At 42.7% G+C, this 15,607-nt stretch overlaps 2 protein-coding genes across 3 annotated transcripts; one reads left to right on the top strand and one right to left on the bottom strand.

Annotated features, from left to right (window-relative positions):
• Positions 1-586: 586 nt before the first annotated feature.
• LOC118312462 (ankyrin repeat and SOCS box protein 5) lies at positions 587-12,293 on the bottom strand. Of its 2 annotated transcripts, none has more exons than XM_035637062.2 (8): positions 12,172-12,293; positions 8,388-8,685; positions 4,557-4,636; positions 3,670-3,777; positions 3,429-3,582; positions 2,589-2,723; positions 1,564-1,755; positions 587-1,469 (listed from the first exon to the last, which is right to left on the bottom strand). In XM_035637062.2, exons 2-8 carry the CDS (start codon positions 8,638-8,640, stop codon positions 1,342-1,344), a joined length of 1,050 nt encoding a protein of 349 aa, XP_035492955.2. In that variant the 5' UTR covers positions 8,641-8,685; positions 12,172-12,293; the 3' UTR covers positions 587-1,341. The 2 variants fall into 2 exon arrangements, with proteins under 2 accessions (XP_035492955.2, XP_035492956.2); XM_035637063.2 differs by lacking the exon at positions 12,172-12,293 and adding an exon at positions 11,248-11,379.
• spcs3 (signal peptidase complex subunit 3) lies at positions 11,703-15,328 on the top strand. The gene is made up of 5 exons (XM_035637077.2): positions 11,703-11,974; positions 13,314-13,387; positions 13,668-13,744; positions 14,247-14,362; positions 15,019-15,328. Exons 1-5 carry the CDS (start codon positions 11,832-11,834, stop codon positions 15,149-15,151), a joined length of 543 nt encoding a protein of 180 aa, XP_035492970.1. The 5' UTR covers positions 11,703-11,831; the 3' UTR covers positions 15,152-15,328.
• The last annotated feature ends 279 nt before the right edge of the window (positions 15,329-15,607 follow it).

The following is a 15,607-nucleotide window of genomic DNA, read 5'->3' on the forward strand; positions in this document are numbered from 1 at the left end:
ATTTGTATCTATATGCTACTATTTTTTATAGTTTTATAGACATCGTTTAATTTTGAATGGTGTTTTTTTTTTACTTTGAGTGTGTGTGTGGGGGCAGGGGGTCACACCTTTTCTTAGAGCTGTCCACTTTGAACCAGATCATCAGAGGTGGATGGTAATACCTGGTCTGCACGGGGCTTTCCAGAAATAACTGTCAAGCACAACAACAGAAAAATGACAAGATAGGATGTGATGAAGATGTGGGATACTTCTAAGATCATTTTTGTCTTTGGTGAACAGAAATGATGTAGCCTACATGTTTATTTGCATAGAAAGCAGGGAAGTGAGATCTGATCATGAGTCGTGAAAATGAACTATTTGCTCAATGAGTTTTCTGTCTGCAGTTGTCCACAAATGATTTTTCACATGCTTAAACCCAGTGGAATGTAACTGAGTATGTTTACTCAAGTAATGAACTTATACAGATTTGAGGTACTTTTAGTATTTTGTTTTCATGCAAAAAATACTGTACTTTTCTACTGGACAACCTTGATCCAACATTTTAAGTTACTAGATATATGTTATAATATCCACACAAAACACTTGACAGGTTTAAAAAATAGGATTCTTTATTATAGACTAGGCTACACAACAATATACACAAGAACACCTGAAATGATCAGTCGATTAATCAATTAGTCAGTTCATTTGAAATTGATCATCAACTGTTTGGATAAAGATAATTAGAATCCCCAGATATTTCAGGCTTCCAGATTTTCCAGTTTGAAGCATTCCTGCTTTTCTTTTTAAATGTTATCATTATAATTTTCTAATAATTTAGCATTTAGGACAAAACCAACCATTGCAGAGGTGTCACTTATTTTTACAAAACAAACAATGACGTGATCAATAGTTTGTACTCACATTCATGCAGGGGTAATGCTAATCTAATGAAGCAATGTACAATAAATGCATACCAGTCTCCCTTTACTCAATTACTATTAAATGAATAGTTTTTTTCACAGTGGTACTTTTACTTGTCAGTGAAGGAGCTGAATACTTCCTCCACCAATGATGGAATCCTTAAGATGAATTACCTTTTGATAATGTTAACAACATAAGCAAACAGCTTGAAGACAGACTAAATACATTCAACTAATTCAATAGTCTACTTGTTGAATACGCTTGTTTAGCAAACTAATAGTGTGACCCTCCTCACTGCTGTGAGAATGCTGGACAGGTCACTGAGGTCATGTCATGGATCCTGTATTGGTATTTACATGTACATACAGACACTTGAAGGCCAGCACTTGCCAAATGGAAAATAAATTCTGTTATTCTCAAAGTGACGTGCTCAGTTCCCTATGAGTACTCCAGGTAGTGGGTGAGCAGGGGAGGCAGGGGAAGGCTGGGAAGATGCTCCAGTCTCGATCGACCAATCAGATTCCTGATCTGGATACGACACAACTGGCAGAGACTCCTCGGAGAACCTGGAGCGAGACAAAGTGAGTTCCTCTTGAATTTCAACTTGTTCTTCACATCAGTATTGAGGATCACCTCTACCTGTACAAGTCGTTGCAGTACCTTCAAACTCTTGGAGCAGCTGCTGTGTTTTTCCACCGCGGGGCGCTAACTCCACTGGTCGCCGGTTGTTACCGTCTCTGAGGCTGAAGTCAGCTCCATAATCGAGTAACAGTGACACCAGATCAGCATTTTCCTGTGTCGCAGCTGCATGGAGAGGACTGTCTCCTCCTCGGCCCACATTCACACTGGCTCCTACAGAAGGTGAGAGGAGAAGACAACAGAGGGACACCGAATTTAACCTCTGCAGTGGAACACAACATCTCACTTTCGCCTAGAGCAGAGGTTCCAGTGATCAGGATTCCTGAAAGGGTCCTAGAATAATCCTGAGGGGTCACAAATGTTTAGGGGTGTAACGGTTCACAAAATTCACGGTTCGGTTCGGTTCGATATGATAGAGTGGCGTCACGGTTCGGTACGTTTGGTATGAGAGGAGCAGACAGCATCCTGATGCTGCGTGTTACGTAGTGTGGAATGCCTTGTTGAGCGCAGTGGCTCTGAAAACATTATTTTCCACACAATTTAAACTGTATTTAGGATTACAACGATTCGTACGGTTCGTAACGTGTGCCGAACCGAAAGCCCCGTAACGAACGGTTCAGTACAAATATGTGTATCGTGACACCCCTACAGATGTTTACAGGGATAAGGAAGAAAAAAGGAAAAGGGATTTTTTTCTGTTTCACAAACAGGTTTTTCTGATTTTAAATACCACATCAAGACCTCTAAAATGAGTGAAATAACACCACAGGGGGGAAACAGCACTTTGGTTGAGCTACTCATAATTCATTTCCACATTAACCTGTGATAAGGAGTCACAAACAAGCTGTCTGAGCATTGAACGCTATTCAATCATCTGGATGAACAAGGGACCGGATCCTGGGATGAAAACTGACAGATAGTTATAATGAGTAAAGGGGTATATTTTCGTACAACATTCTGACCAAAGTCAAAACTCCAGTGATTAAACACTGAATCAAAACATTCCCTTCAATGAAAGCCGGGTCAGTGCTGCAGCACTCACGCACCTCTGTGCAGCAGGATCTTGGAGCAGGCCGTGTGCTGGTGGAGACAGCTCATGTAGAGAGGAGAGCCCAGGTGGGACACATCGTAGTCTGGATCTGCCCCGTGAGACAGCAGGGACTCGACACACTGGCTGCTGCCTGCACACACACACACACACACACACACACACACACACACACACACACACACACACACACACACGATGATGACACGTTCACAAACTTTCAGTGATTGTTATCATTGACAACATCATTACATCTATAAGGGTAAGGGTCACTGATATTATTGTAATTTTAAGATTTAAGAAGATGCCAATTCTCAAACCAAATCTCATGCTATGATGCAGAATGGACATGAGTCAAATCCCATCAAAATGTGGCGATGTGCTGTTGGAGATATTGTGCATGACCGATGGACACCCACTCAGACTAATCCAACTATAACCACACTTGATTTGCTTCCAGATATGCACTGAAATCCAGGAACGTTCCTGAAATTTCCCAGAGGGGCAGTATGTGTGAAGGCAAATCTCCGCAAATTTTGCTGTGGACATTTTCCAGAACTTTTCCTGCCAGCTCCCTAGTAAAATATGAGGAAAATGTCTGAGTGAGGACCTATCGTCATGTCCTGCTTCCTGCATGGTCTCCCCAGACGTGACAGAACGCTCCCAGAATGTCCCTGTTGGTCTGAACGCATCTGACTTCTTCTTCTCCAGCCGCTTTCATCATTTGTGAAAGGCCCACTCCCGGAGTGCGGACCCACATTTCCGGACATTTCCACGAGCTGTACAGTGACTGCTAAGTCATATCCTTTTAACGAGGTTGCTGTTCCTGTGTATTTACCTCTCTTGCAGGCCTCATGCAGAGCCGAGGGGAAGTGTGAGTGCGTCGTGTGTGTGTGCGCTCCGTTCTGCAGCAGCAGCTCCATGCAGCCGACGCTCCCGGAGGCACAACAGTTGTACAGAGGGGTGACACCGTCGATGGTAGCAGCATTTACCTAGACACAGGTATAAATGTGAGCAATGCAAAGTAGTCACTGTATCTATTAACACACACACACCGTGGTGATAACACAAATACCTACATTAGCTCCAGCGTTTACCAACGCTCTGACACAGGCGACGTGTCCTGACAGGCAGGCTTCATGGAGAGGGGTCACATGATCGATGGTGACGATGTTGGCGTAATATCCCTTAAAAAGAAAAGAAAAAAGCTTTTGACTATATTTGTGACAGAAGCACACTGTCTTGTCTGAATCAGACTTTCTGCTTGACTCTTGTCAGTCCGTCTCTAGAGCATGAATTTCTTTGCCACTACAAAACATTGGGCTAGACCACAGTGGTTCCTATAGAACACCACTGGCAGAATGCAGACATAATCATAGCCAGTGGCGTAGCACAACATTAATGATAATAATAACGCTGCGAGCGCAGAGGCCCTGGACACCCACCACCTGCTGATACCTGCCACCTCTGCGCCTCCGCAGCGGGACTGATTATAACCAGAATGTGTTCTCGCCTTTCCCCGGAACACGCTGACATGCTCGATTTCCTGAGCAAGAATTGAATTCATTTGAGCTTTTTCGGAAAAACAGTGTTTCCAAATTTTATTTTCTGTTTTAAGTTGAGCCTTAGTTTTTGCTTTTTTCTTTTTTGCCATTACAGGCCTACAGCGTTTGTTCGACGTTAAGTCAAGTAAAGTGTGAACCATACGAATTTAAGTACGTTTTTGTAAGTTGTGGTGGTGAAAAATAAATCCTTAAAGGGTAACTGTGACTGTTTTGATTGAGAATAAGAATTATGTGTTGGGTAGGCTGTATTGCTGTGCATCTTTATTCCTGCAGAAAGATGCGTTTTGTTCTTAAAATAGATTTAGAAAAACGGGTCCCTGCTGTGTGTGTGTGTGTGTGTGTGTGTGTGTGTGTCTGTGTGTGTGTGTGTGTGTGTGTGTGTGTGTGTGTGTGTGTGTTACCTGGGCCAGCAGAGTGCGCAGGGCGAGCAGTCGACCCTGAGAAGCTGCTTCATGGAGAGGGGAACGATCTGCCCAGGACCCTGGACACAGGAATACACAGAGACATGGAAATTGACAATTTGGTAACAAAATATGTCACTTAACTGAGACATTGAGCCATATTCATATTACTCATGCATTAATTTGACTTAAAGTTGTATTATTTTTGTGAGATCTGAACATTTCTGACTTTAGTGACTCCAGTGGTAGTAACACAAACGATGCAGAGAGGTAGTGCGGGTAGCCTAATACTGCACTGATTTTAGAAATGTCACTTTACTACAAATTCATGCTGTCGAAATTGTTATGAAGACATTACAATTGAATGAAGAGTCTACAGGGTCTTTTCGGTTTATTCTGGGTGCATTTGATGCATCTTATAGTGACGAACAACAGCAAAAACAAAATTTCCATAACTTCAAAAAACCAACAATTACTGGGATGACCACAAACGCAGTATAAAGGTGCAACATTCCTGCCTTCATCAGGCTGGATAAACGGGGACAATTTTTAGCTGTGCCATTTTAAATTTGAGAATATAAGAGAAAATAAGACCTAAAAACCCCTCCAGTCAAGTTTTTAAAGTAAATAAAAATAATCTTCTATGCCTAATATTTTGTTTAACATTGTTTACTCGTGAAAAGGTTTTTTAAAAACCTCTGAAATGGGCCTGGAAACCATCCACTCTCTCTCCCTCACTGAGGAATTCTGAGACTATGAATATTCATGATATGCAAGAACTTTGACGTGACGCCCGCAGTTGACTAATCACTCGCAGACTCTTGTCCCTCTCACACACATCGGCGTACACTGGCAGACTCGCTCCCTTTGGAAGAAAAGAAAAAAGTCTTACAGTGTGGCGCCCTGTTGCCTACATTTGCATGTTCAACAGCGATTGGTTTTCTGTATTCGGGACGTACCAAATCTAGCTTGAACAGGATTCATTTGAATTTCAAATAGCAGAGAAGTGAAACAGAAATCTCCTCCTCCAGGAGAGGAAGGTGAAAACAGCAGATACAAGTCGCTGTAGTCAATGTCAGACATGTTAGAAGACAGGAACAGAAGAAAAACACTTTTTGGAGTGGAAGGGGGCCTGAAGAGAATGTGCAGCAGGACCTCAGCATTGCTAAATGCAGTTATATTTAGTACTAGTGTCTCAACTCTTACTGCACTCAGAATGCACCACGTGGACACACTCCGTCCTCCTTACTACAACATACCCATATCTCCGTCTCCCCATGGCACATCCAGCCACTGGTACATGTACGACATCTAGAATGAAGGGGAAAGTGAAAAGACCTCCTCCACACATTTCCTCGGCCTTATGTAGAGTCCGTCAGACCGTGGATCAGCTTACAGCCTCCACTGAACACGGCCAACCCCTAAAAATAACTCCTAACTAGCAGCGTTCATTTTGACAGTCAGGTTCGATGTAGTCTTACTCTAAAATGTCATTTCCAGCAGTGTCAGTCATATTTCAGTCATGCTGAATATCATTACATTTCAGTGGACTACATCTACCATATGATCTAAAGTGTGTGATTAAATTGTAATGTATAGCGCGATGGCTAAAGGAGGACACGACTTCTTTGTGATGCAAAATATTGTGGTTGGCCTGCGTCTTAGTGAGATGGCTGGCTTGACCTGTCAATTGTGGACTGTCCCCCTTCCAGCATGTTTTCTGAAATCAGTATTTTTTCATCCATTTCAGCGTTGATTGTGTCTGAACATATTGGGGTGGAGTAACTTATTAAAAAGGGATGTCTACATTGGTATAGAATGTAAAATAATTACAGTTAATATAGGTCATCTCACCGTAACGTCATATCTATCCTCTTCTTGAAACGACCATGTACACAAAAGGGCTACATTGCAACATGGACACCACGCTCCTTCTACCCAATGCTCTCCTCTGCCTCGTTCCCTGCTCACCCCCACATCACTTCTCCGCTGTTCAGGAATAATCTGAGCACGTGATGACGGGAAAACACTGGCGGAGAAGTACAATACTATGTACATAGACTGATGGATCCGTTTGACATTGCACAAAACTAACATGATTTTGTCATTGTACTGTTTTATTCAAACGTTATCCTGTTTTATAGGAGTAGTTTTGTACTAGTTGTACTAGTACTAGGACCATTTTGTTAGAGGTAATATTAGCAGCAGTGGGAGCATTCAGAGTTTTTTCAATTACGGTTTTAAGACAAATGGTATATTTTTTTAAGCTCAAATCACTGCTGCAAGCAATCAGAGTAGGGAGTGTTTTCCTTTTTTCTTTTTCTGCAGATAGTGCAGACTTCCAGATTTCAGCTCACTGACATGCAGGGAGCTATTACTAATATCAACATGTAGATGGGTTCAGCAGCTGGTTTAAGAAGCGTGTGGCATTATTACACAGAATATTACACATGTATTAGCAGTCAGTAGAATACCAGTCTTTTTCTCAGTGTAGTTTTCTAAAGTGTCACATGAAACTTCAAACAGGGGCGTAGTGGACGCGGGGTCCCCCACAGTTCACGTGTCCGTCCCCTCCGTCCCCACCCCTTTTCTGGCCTGTAGTAGTTGGACAACAGGTCAATGGATTTTGAAGGAGTCAGTAATGCTGTTTCCAAGTTGCATGAACGCACCACGAGGTGGCCGATAATATCGCTGTCACGTCTGCAAGCGCCGAGCGGGGATGTAAATTTAGAGTAATATATATATAGCCTGAATGAACCAGCCAGCAATACTCCCAAAAAACACTTGAACTTTTTCATTCTGTTGTCATTTTATGTGCTGTTGACCTGACATAGCAGCCAATAGGTATGATGTTTCTGCCCAGTGCAGAAGACGACCTTCTCCCCCGTCATCAGGTTGTTTGGTTTGGTTCCTCAGCCGACGACGAGAGGCGCAATTGGATAAGAGAAGATGACTCAATCCCATTTTCACCCCTCAGCCCTACCCCTCGGTTTCGCTCGTTCACGTGCTGGGGTAGGGGTGTCCCAATTCCCTCTGGCATTGAGGCGGAGGGCTAGATGTTCCTCCAAATGGAGGTTTTCCAGACCCACACTCCAAACACTTTGAGAGATGCTTTGCGAATCACGGGCAAGTCGGCTGAAAAAATGTCCAAGGCGACCAAAGAAACTCACAAATTTGTGTGACAACCTTTGTTCGTCGTTGCGATGTATTATGGCGCTTTTCTTCAGAAAGGCCACGCAAAAAAAATATTTTTAATGTGATTCACCTGTCACCATAGTAACTGCAACAGTGTCTTGACAATGATGTCGCCATCATCCCAGGCATGTTACACCTCCGGTAAAAAACACGTCGCGTCTGCCCACGTGATGACGAATCGCATTCGAAGGGGGTGTCCCATTTCGTAGGGGTAGATTTTTCAACCCCTTCCCCTTGTTATGGATTGGGACGATGTTTAAATAAACCGTTGAATAAAAATCTTCTTACTCCTGAACAAGCTGCCCCCCCCCCCCCCCCCCCCCCTCACTTCTGAAATGATGGCTACGCCCCTGACACACAACAATATACAATAATGATGGGGGGGGGAAATACACTTTAAATCAGACTGGATGTCTAATAATTGTTTACAAAGACTTGGTTGATTATTGAGAGGGTTTCTTTCTTTTTTTCAGTTTGTTGTGACTGGACAGAATCAGGCTGTCCAGAGCTCAGTTAGTTCGCCTCTGCATCATCACTTATTATGAATTATTGTATGAAGATAGCTGAAAACACATCTGTATATTTTCGCCACAGAGTCGCTCTGAGGTCTGGACCACAGCTCCGCGGTGCACCGACCTTGGCTGGTCAGGATGCCCCAGCACGCCTTCTTCCTCTCCGGCCCGTGTTCGGGTGGCGGTCCGGACCCCGCGCCTCTCTTTCGGGACACCTCCGGAGCTCCGGGCGGGACGTCCGGCATGTTCCCACGGCTCCGATGACACTGACCGCACCGGAGAGAGGAGCGCGGGGCGGGGCGGGGCGGGGCGCGGGAGGGCGACGGGAGCGCTCTGATTGGCTGAGCGGCTTTGTTGCCGTTGTGTCCCACGCACATGACCAGCTCACATGCGCGCCCACGTGTCGACGACAGAGGTTGTTTCTGGTAAACAAGACACGAATATTAATTATAAGGATACCCTAGACGATTCATTTATAACAAATTATTCATAACAAATGAACAATGAAACAATACATGACAAAATAATCAATATGAATAACAAAATAATAAATCACTAGTAAAATATACCACCATAAATGAATCAGCTTCACTACACTGGCCCTCAACAGGACCAGGAACACAACATTATGTAATACAGGGCCAAAATTCATATCATGCCACTTTAATGGTTGAAATTGGTAAACAGTACAACTAGTTGATATAAAGTGAAGCTTACAGGGCTTTGGGGCTTCTGATGGTGTTGGCGCTCCAGCTTTTCTCTACAATAAGGTGCAGGGTTGTCCCTGAATATGAAAATGTACGTCTTAACATTAACTCGACATTGGATGTACGTATACAAAATGTGAGGCAGAGCTCTGTTATGTAATCGTGTCAATTTAAGATGACATAACAGATGCACGTCCAGATGGTAATCTCCAGGGTCGGAACAGATTACCCCAAGATAAAAAAAAACACATATTGATGTGTAACGTTATAAATGCCACTGTATGGATGAATGTAACGGATGATTCAGTCCAGGTGAGCGGCTACATGAGGAATGTGAGGCTTCGCCGAAACACGAGGGACCACGCTGAGTGTAGATGAGATTTAGAGTGAATTACCCATGATGCTTTGTCGTACAGGCTCAAGAGGCTGATTGAACGAATTCTGCACATTAATGTGAATTGGGTAAAGTTGTGATCCTGCTCTCCCACTGAGATTGATGAAGAACATTTCAAGGTCACACACTAGATATTAGATATGGACATCTAAAAGGTCTCTTTACTGATCAGACGGGATGAGCCACATTAGTGCTGTTAACCCATGCAATTTCATATATACATACACACACATTCATGCAACAGGTCACTTAGCTATAAGTAGGGCTGCAACTAACGATTCTTTTCATTATCGAATGTCGATCAGTTGTTTGGTCCATAAAATGTCATAACATGTTGGAAAAATGTCGACCGTGTTTCCCAAAACCCCAAGATGATGTTTTGTTTTGTCCACGCCCCAAAGATATTCAGTTAAATCTCACAGAGGAGCAAAGAAACCAGAAAATATTCACATTTTAGAAGCTGAAATCAGAGGATTTTCTCTTTTATTCTCATAAAAACTACTTGAACCCATTAATCAATCATCAAAATAGTTGGCGATTACTTTAGTAGTCGATTAGTAATCGATTAATCGATTAACTGTTGCAGCTCTAGCTATAAGCATACATTTACACATGGGCAACATCACATAAAGATGCATGAGAGCCCCGACACAGTGGCAGCAGATCCGGTTACGTGTTGTATGAAATACATAAGACAATCTGTTGCCGGTTCAGAAAACATAATTTTTTGATGAACAGTACAGTATCTGCAATGTTCCCAGTTTTTTTATTAAAATTCATGAGGTGAACTTGACCTCACTGAGGACCCCCGTGCTTTAGGATGACCATGCCTTTTTAATATATCATGTGAAGGATTATTTTGTCAGAGAAGGGGAAAAGTATCAAGTGGGACAGCAAATCACTCGATCACACATGATGTCTGGATTCCCCTGCATGTTATGAGACACTTTTCAAAATCAGTGACGTCATATATAAAGATGCAGGGGTGCCCGGAGAGTACTGAGGTCTTCCTGATCACTCAAGTTTGTGTCACTGGCTCTGACGCTGCCGTACAGCAGACTGCATCAAATAATTTTGCACTGGCCACAACAGGAGATCTGCAACATCTTTCTAAACACATCCAAGGTCTTACAGGAAGTAGAGAGCCTCCTGCAGTGTTTAGTCCAGTCGTTTGACCTGTTAGACTCATTTACATTCATACCTCCACTGCCTCTCCATAAATGCAAATAGTGCTTGTTGTAGACCGTTTTCTCGGCTTTTTATGTGTATTGGGTTTTGCCCCCACAACATATTATACATAACATAATGTGTAACCTAAGCAGCAGCTGCTATGTATAGACAGGAAATGCTGACAGCAGCTATCTGAAGTGGGTCAAACTACGGTAGCCTCAGTCTGAACTTCAGGGTCATATTGAAAAATAGGAGCTTCATTCACAGTAGTGCCTTTAAATGTTCTAATGTAATCAGAGCAAAACCAAGTGCAGGTTCCTGCTGATTAAAAAACTTTATATTGTGAGATTTCTACATTAGCCTGCAGTAGCCAGATGTTCACCAGAGGGGCTGTGATCTGATAGCTTTGTGTTCTTGAATAAAAACACTGTAAATGCAGACAGATTCCCTCAGATGTATTCTTTGTCTAAGTCCTCGTGAAGTCTCCTTCACATCCTTCCTTGACCTTGCGATGTTTTCCAAAAAGATGGAGGGAACAGAAAAGAAGATTTTCGACTGCAGCAAAGTTTAGACTTGGAAAGAATGGAACTTGAGATATTCCATGACTGTATGTCGAGTAGGCCTATTGAAAACAAAAGAGGCTTTAGAGACATCCTCATTTAGGAAACGTTGTGGACAACATTGTCAAATGAATAGAAGTTTTTTTCCCCTACCTCATCACTATTGTTTCCATTCATACAATCTTATTTCTGTTTGAGCTGTTAAAGGATTTATTCTATTTTGTTTTATTTGTCGCTGTATCCATCCTGTAACGTTCTTTTTCCTGTTTTGTAATATCTCTGTGTTGTAAATAAAGTTTTTTTTTTCTTCAAATGACTACTTCCGCTTACTCATCGCTCGCCTTCATATTTATTTCCGGTTCCCTGCTGAGTCAAGTTAACGGTGATACACACAAAAGCGGAAGTAACTATATGTATCCTTGACCTACATGGAAGTGAGAAACTTATTGAATAAGTGAATAGCTGTTTAAGTTTATTGATTTAACGTTGAGTGAATTACTGATTAATCGACTAATCTGTGCAGCTCCACTGATATTATAATTATTTTTGATGACAGAAAACAGATCTAAATAACAGCTGTCGTGCTTTTATGTTGTAATGAATGAACCGGAAGTACGTCTATACTCCATCACTTGACACTCTTTGTACACAACCGCTAGCTAGCGCAGCGCAGCGTGTGGGATCTGTTCTGGGTTCTGTTCTGGTCATCGGTCTGTAGCTGCAGCTGTAATTCAAAGATGAACACGGTTTTGTCCAGGGCGAACTCCCTGTTCGCCTTCTCCCTGAGCGTCATGGCGGCCTTGACGTTCGGCTGCTTCATCACCACAGCCTTCAAAGACAGACGGGTTCCCGTGGACATCCACGTCTCCAGAGTCATGCTGTAAGAACCCGTCTCTCCAGCAGCTGTGTGCGCGCGCGCGCTAGTGTGTGTGTGTGTGTGTGTGATGTTTGGATGTTTGGATGTTCGGGGGCTGCAGCTCTCTGGTTGTGGGACTCAAGACTCCTGATTCCTGTGTAACCGGAAGTCAGAAGTGCTCGAAGAGAGATAGACGTCATCATTGAGCTGCAGCATCATACCTGCTAATGGAGTCCCGACATTCTGGAAGAGATGGAGGAATACAGCGAGTGTGGGAAACTGTCCGGCACAGAGAGCCGCTGTCACGGTCTGATCGGACGCTGAGGTCCGTTTCTGATTGGACAGTCAAAGAGGAAGTGAGCAGGCAGGCAGACATCCGAATGAGACACTTGACGCTGTTTGAAAACCATCTGCATAATTGTGAAACATCCGATTTGTGAAATCGTTTCTGATAAAAAATTAAGAGACCTCGATCAAAGACCCACATTTACACTGAACAAATAGACTCATTGAAAACAGTTGTTTGAGATAAGCGGTAACACACACACACACACACACACACACACACACACCTTTATGTCCATGTTAGGTATATATGTAAACTTCTACTGTTGTCTGGATAGAGAAAACATTTTAAGACCAATTTCTTTCCCTAAGAATTTTCTAGTGAGTCTTGAACTGTATTGTCTATAATCCTTTCACTAAAATAAGTGGTGCCATGACCAGTGTGTCAGGCAGCTCCGTATCAGAAGTAATCTCTTAAAAAACAATATCACAAGAGCATCCACACAACTGGCCGTGTGTTCGCTCTGGTAGAAACAGGAATCAGATTGTCTATTTGCAGTTGATTGCTCAGTGACAGAACATATTAAAAACAAATACCAGAGCATGGATTACCAGGTGAAACTGTATCTGACAGAAGGTAAGTTAGAAAGGCTGGTAGTCGAGTCGTGACTGAGAAGAACCAACCAGGAAGAGAACCTGGTTGTCTTCATCCTGCAGTGCTGTTGCTACATCTTGGCCCGCTGTTGTGTTTCAGTCTGGACGTGCAGAAACATGGTGCTGACACCCATCCTCTTTGAAATGAAAATGTGTTGATGTACCCTGAAATGCAACCGTAGAGATGTCAAAGTTACTGATTGAATGTCAATAATCTGTCACCCGAGCGCTTGTGAGCTGTTGTGCACAGTGACAGCTGTCAGAACTGTCTGATGTCAGAACTGAACCTGGATCAGTTTCTTTACTTCCAATGTGTTCACCAGCAACTCGGACCGGAGGCAGGAGTCTGTCTTGTCCTGTCTCCTCCATCGTCCTTTGCGCTTCATCTCCCTCATCTCTGTCTGACTCTCTCTCTGTTTGACAGGAAGAACGTCGATGACTTCACCGGACCCAGAGAGCGCAGTGATCTCGGTTTCATCACCTTTGACCTCTCTGCAGATATCCTTCAGACCACTCAGACATATGGACCGTAATACATATATAATACAGTCTTACACATTAGCAAGCCTCAGAGTGACATGGTTCTTACATTCCAGGAACGATGACAATCTACTAATGTTCACTGTGTGGTGACATACAGACCATGAGACACATCTGTGTGTCGTATGCCAGTGTCAGTCCTGAGCTCACGCCTTGGGTGGTGTTGACGTGGTCTGTGTGTGTGATGAGAGCTGGATCTGCATGTCTGTACGCTTCACTGTTCCTTAACGCTTCCCACATCTGCAGCCGATTTTTGACTGGAACGTCAAACAGCTGTTTCTCTATCTGTCAGCTGAGTATGTAACAAAGAGCAATGTAAGTCATATTCAATACACACACAAACACATTACTGATCTTTATGAAGGGGTGGAGTTATGAGCGGATGAGATGTTTGTCTGTTTGCTTCCATATGACATGTTCTTCAGGTTTAAACTGCAACCGTTAGTCAATTCATCTATTGCGTGAAAATGAATTCTGATTATCACTTGTCAGGCGAACACCAAACCTTTGATGGTTGCATGTTCTCAAATATGAGAATTTTCCATTTTTCTTTGTGAAGCAAACAAACATATTATTTTGGGGGTTTCGTCCGACTGATTATGTCGGACAAACGACATAATCAATGACCTTGTCTCATGATCCAGGATGATTTGATATAGACATGTGAAAAATACCTAATAATAATTTTATTTGTACAGCCCCTTTCTTAACAAAGTTACAAGGTGCTTGTACAAGTCAAATAAAACATAAAACCCAATGAAGTTAATGGAGATTATGCTCATTATGCTCATATTCAGCCTGTGTGTGTGTGTGTCAGTCTCTGAACCAGGTGGTGCTGTGGGACAAGATCGTCCTTCGAGGTGAAAACACCAAACTGAACCTCCGAGACATGAAGTCGAAATACTTCTTCTTTGACGACGGGAATGGACTCAGGTGAGACACACACATTCACGGTATATCGCATCACAAGTTGCCCATTAGGTTTTGATATATCCCATGTGGAAGTGGTACCATGATATAAAGTACAATCTTGAGTATTTTTCTACTTTCTGTTGTTTGATCATTTGAAAGGTAAAAAAAAATCTCCATTCCTAAACACTATTATTCCTGAACCTTGATGAAAAATGTCATGAGGTCGAGGACAGATGTGAAGCAGAATCCATACGGAATTAAGAAAGAAAACGTTATTGGTTTATTTACAAAACGTATTACAGAAAGAAGATACGTACAGTGACAAACTCAGCACTGTACACCTCCAATTCAAAAGGTCTGACGTAGATGTAAATTATATTTTGAAGTGTATAATAGTTTCCTGGCATAATGCTTCGTTTTGACATTTTTATATATATATTCTATTCTCTTATTTTATAGTGTGTATAGTGTTTCTGATGCTAAAGGAGATAGGAAGCATTGAAGCTCCTTTCCTCATCATGTAGCACATCGGAGCAGCTCTCATCGTGGTCCCGGAACCTTCCAGAGCAGAATAGACTGCAGTAAACAAATCACTGTCATTATTAAACCTGATGCTTGTTCACTCTGTACCTGCGCTGAGTGATGTGACCATCATGTCTGTCTCTTCTCGTCTCCAGAGCCAATAAAAACATCACCCTGACGCTGTCGTGGAACGTTGTCCCCAACGCTGGAATCCTTCCTCTAGTGGCTGGAAGTGGACATGTCAGTCTCCCGTTCCCAGACGCATACGAGTCCACCAAGAGCTATTAGACGGACCCCCACACATCCAGCCAGTTTCACACAAGCCCCCTCCCCACACACACAAGCTGATGAAACAAGAGTACAGGTGCAAACTGACCAACACACAAACACACACACAATACACTGGTTTTCTTAAAACGTGAAAATGAATTTTTGGTTTGTAATAAAAGGTGAGATTGGAACATCTGTCTTTGTGAGGCTCTTTTTAAAATAAGAAAAGCAAGTGAACTGTTGACAGATTAAGGTTCAGTTCATGTACGTACATACACGCAGACATAGTCACATCTGAATTCAGCCACAAGAGAACAAAGCATTTGGTGTATATTCATGTGAATATTGAAATTCAGTCAGACGGAGCAGGTATACGTTACTTTTATACACGTGACGGGTCCAGAACCAAGATGTCTCAGCTCTGTTCAGGATTGAACCTGTTCACTGATGAAATATAAAAAATAAAGTAAAGTT

This window comes from Scophthalmus maximus, chromosome 8 (genome assembly GCF_022379125.1).
Source record: "Scophthalmus maximus strain ysfricsl-2021 chromosome 8, ASM2237912v1, whole genome shotgun sequence".
NCBI classification, from domain to species: domain Eukaryota; kingdom Metazoa; phylum Chordata; class Actinopteri; order Pleuronectiformes; family Scophthalmidae; genus Scophthalmus; species Scophthalmus maximus.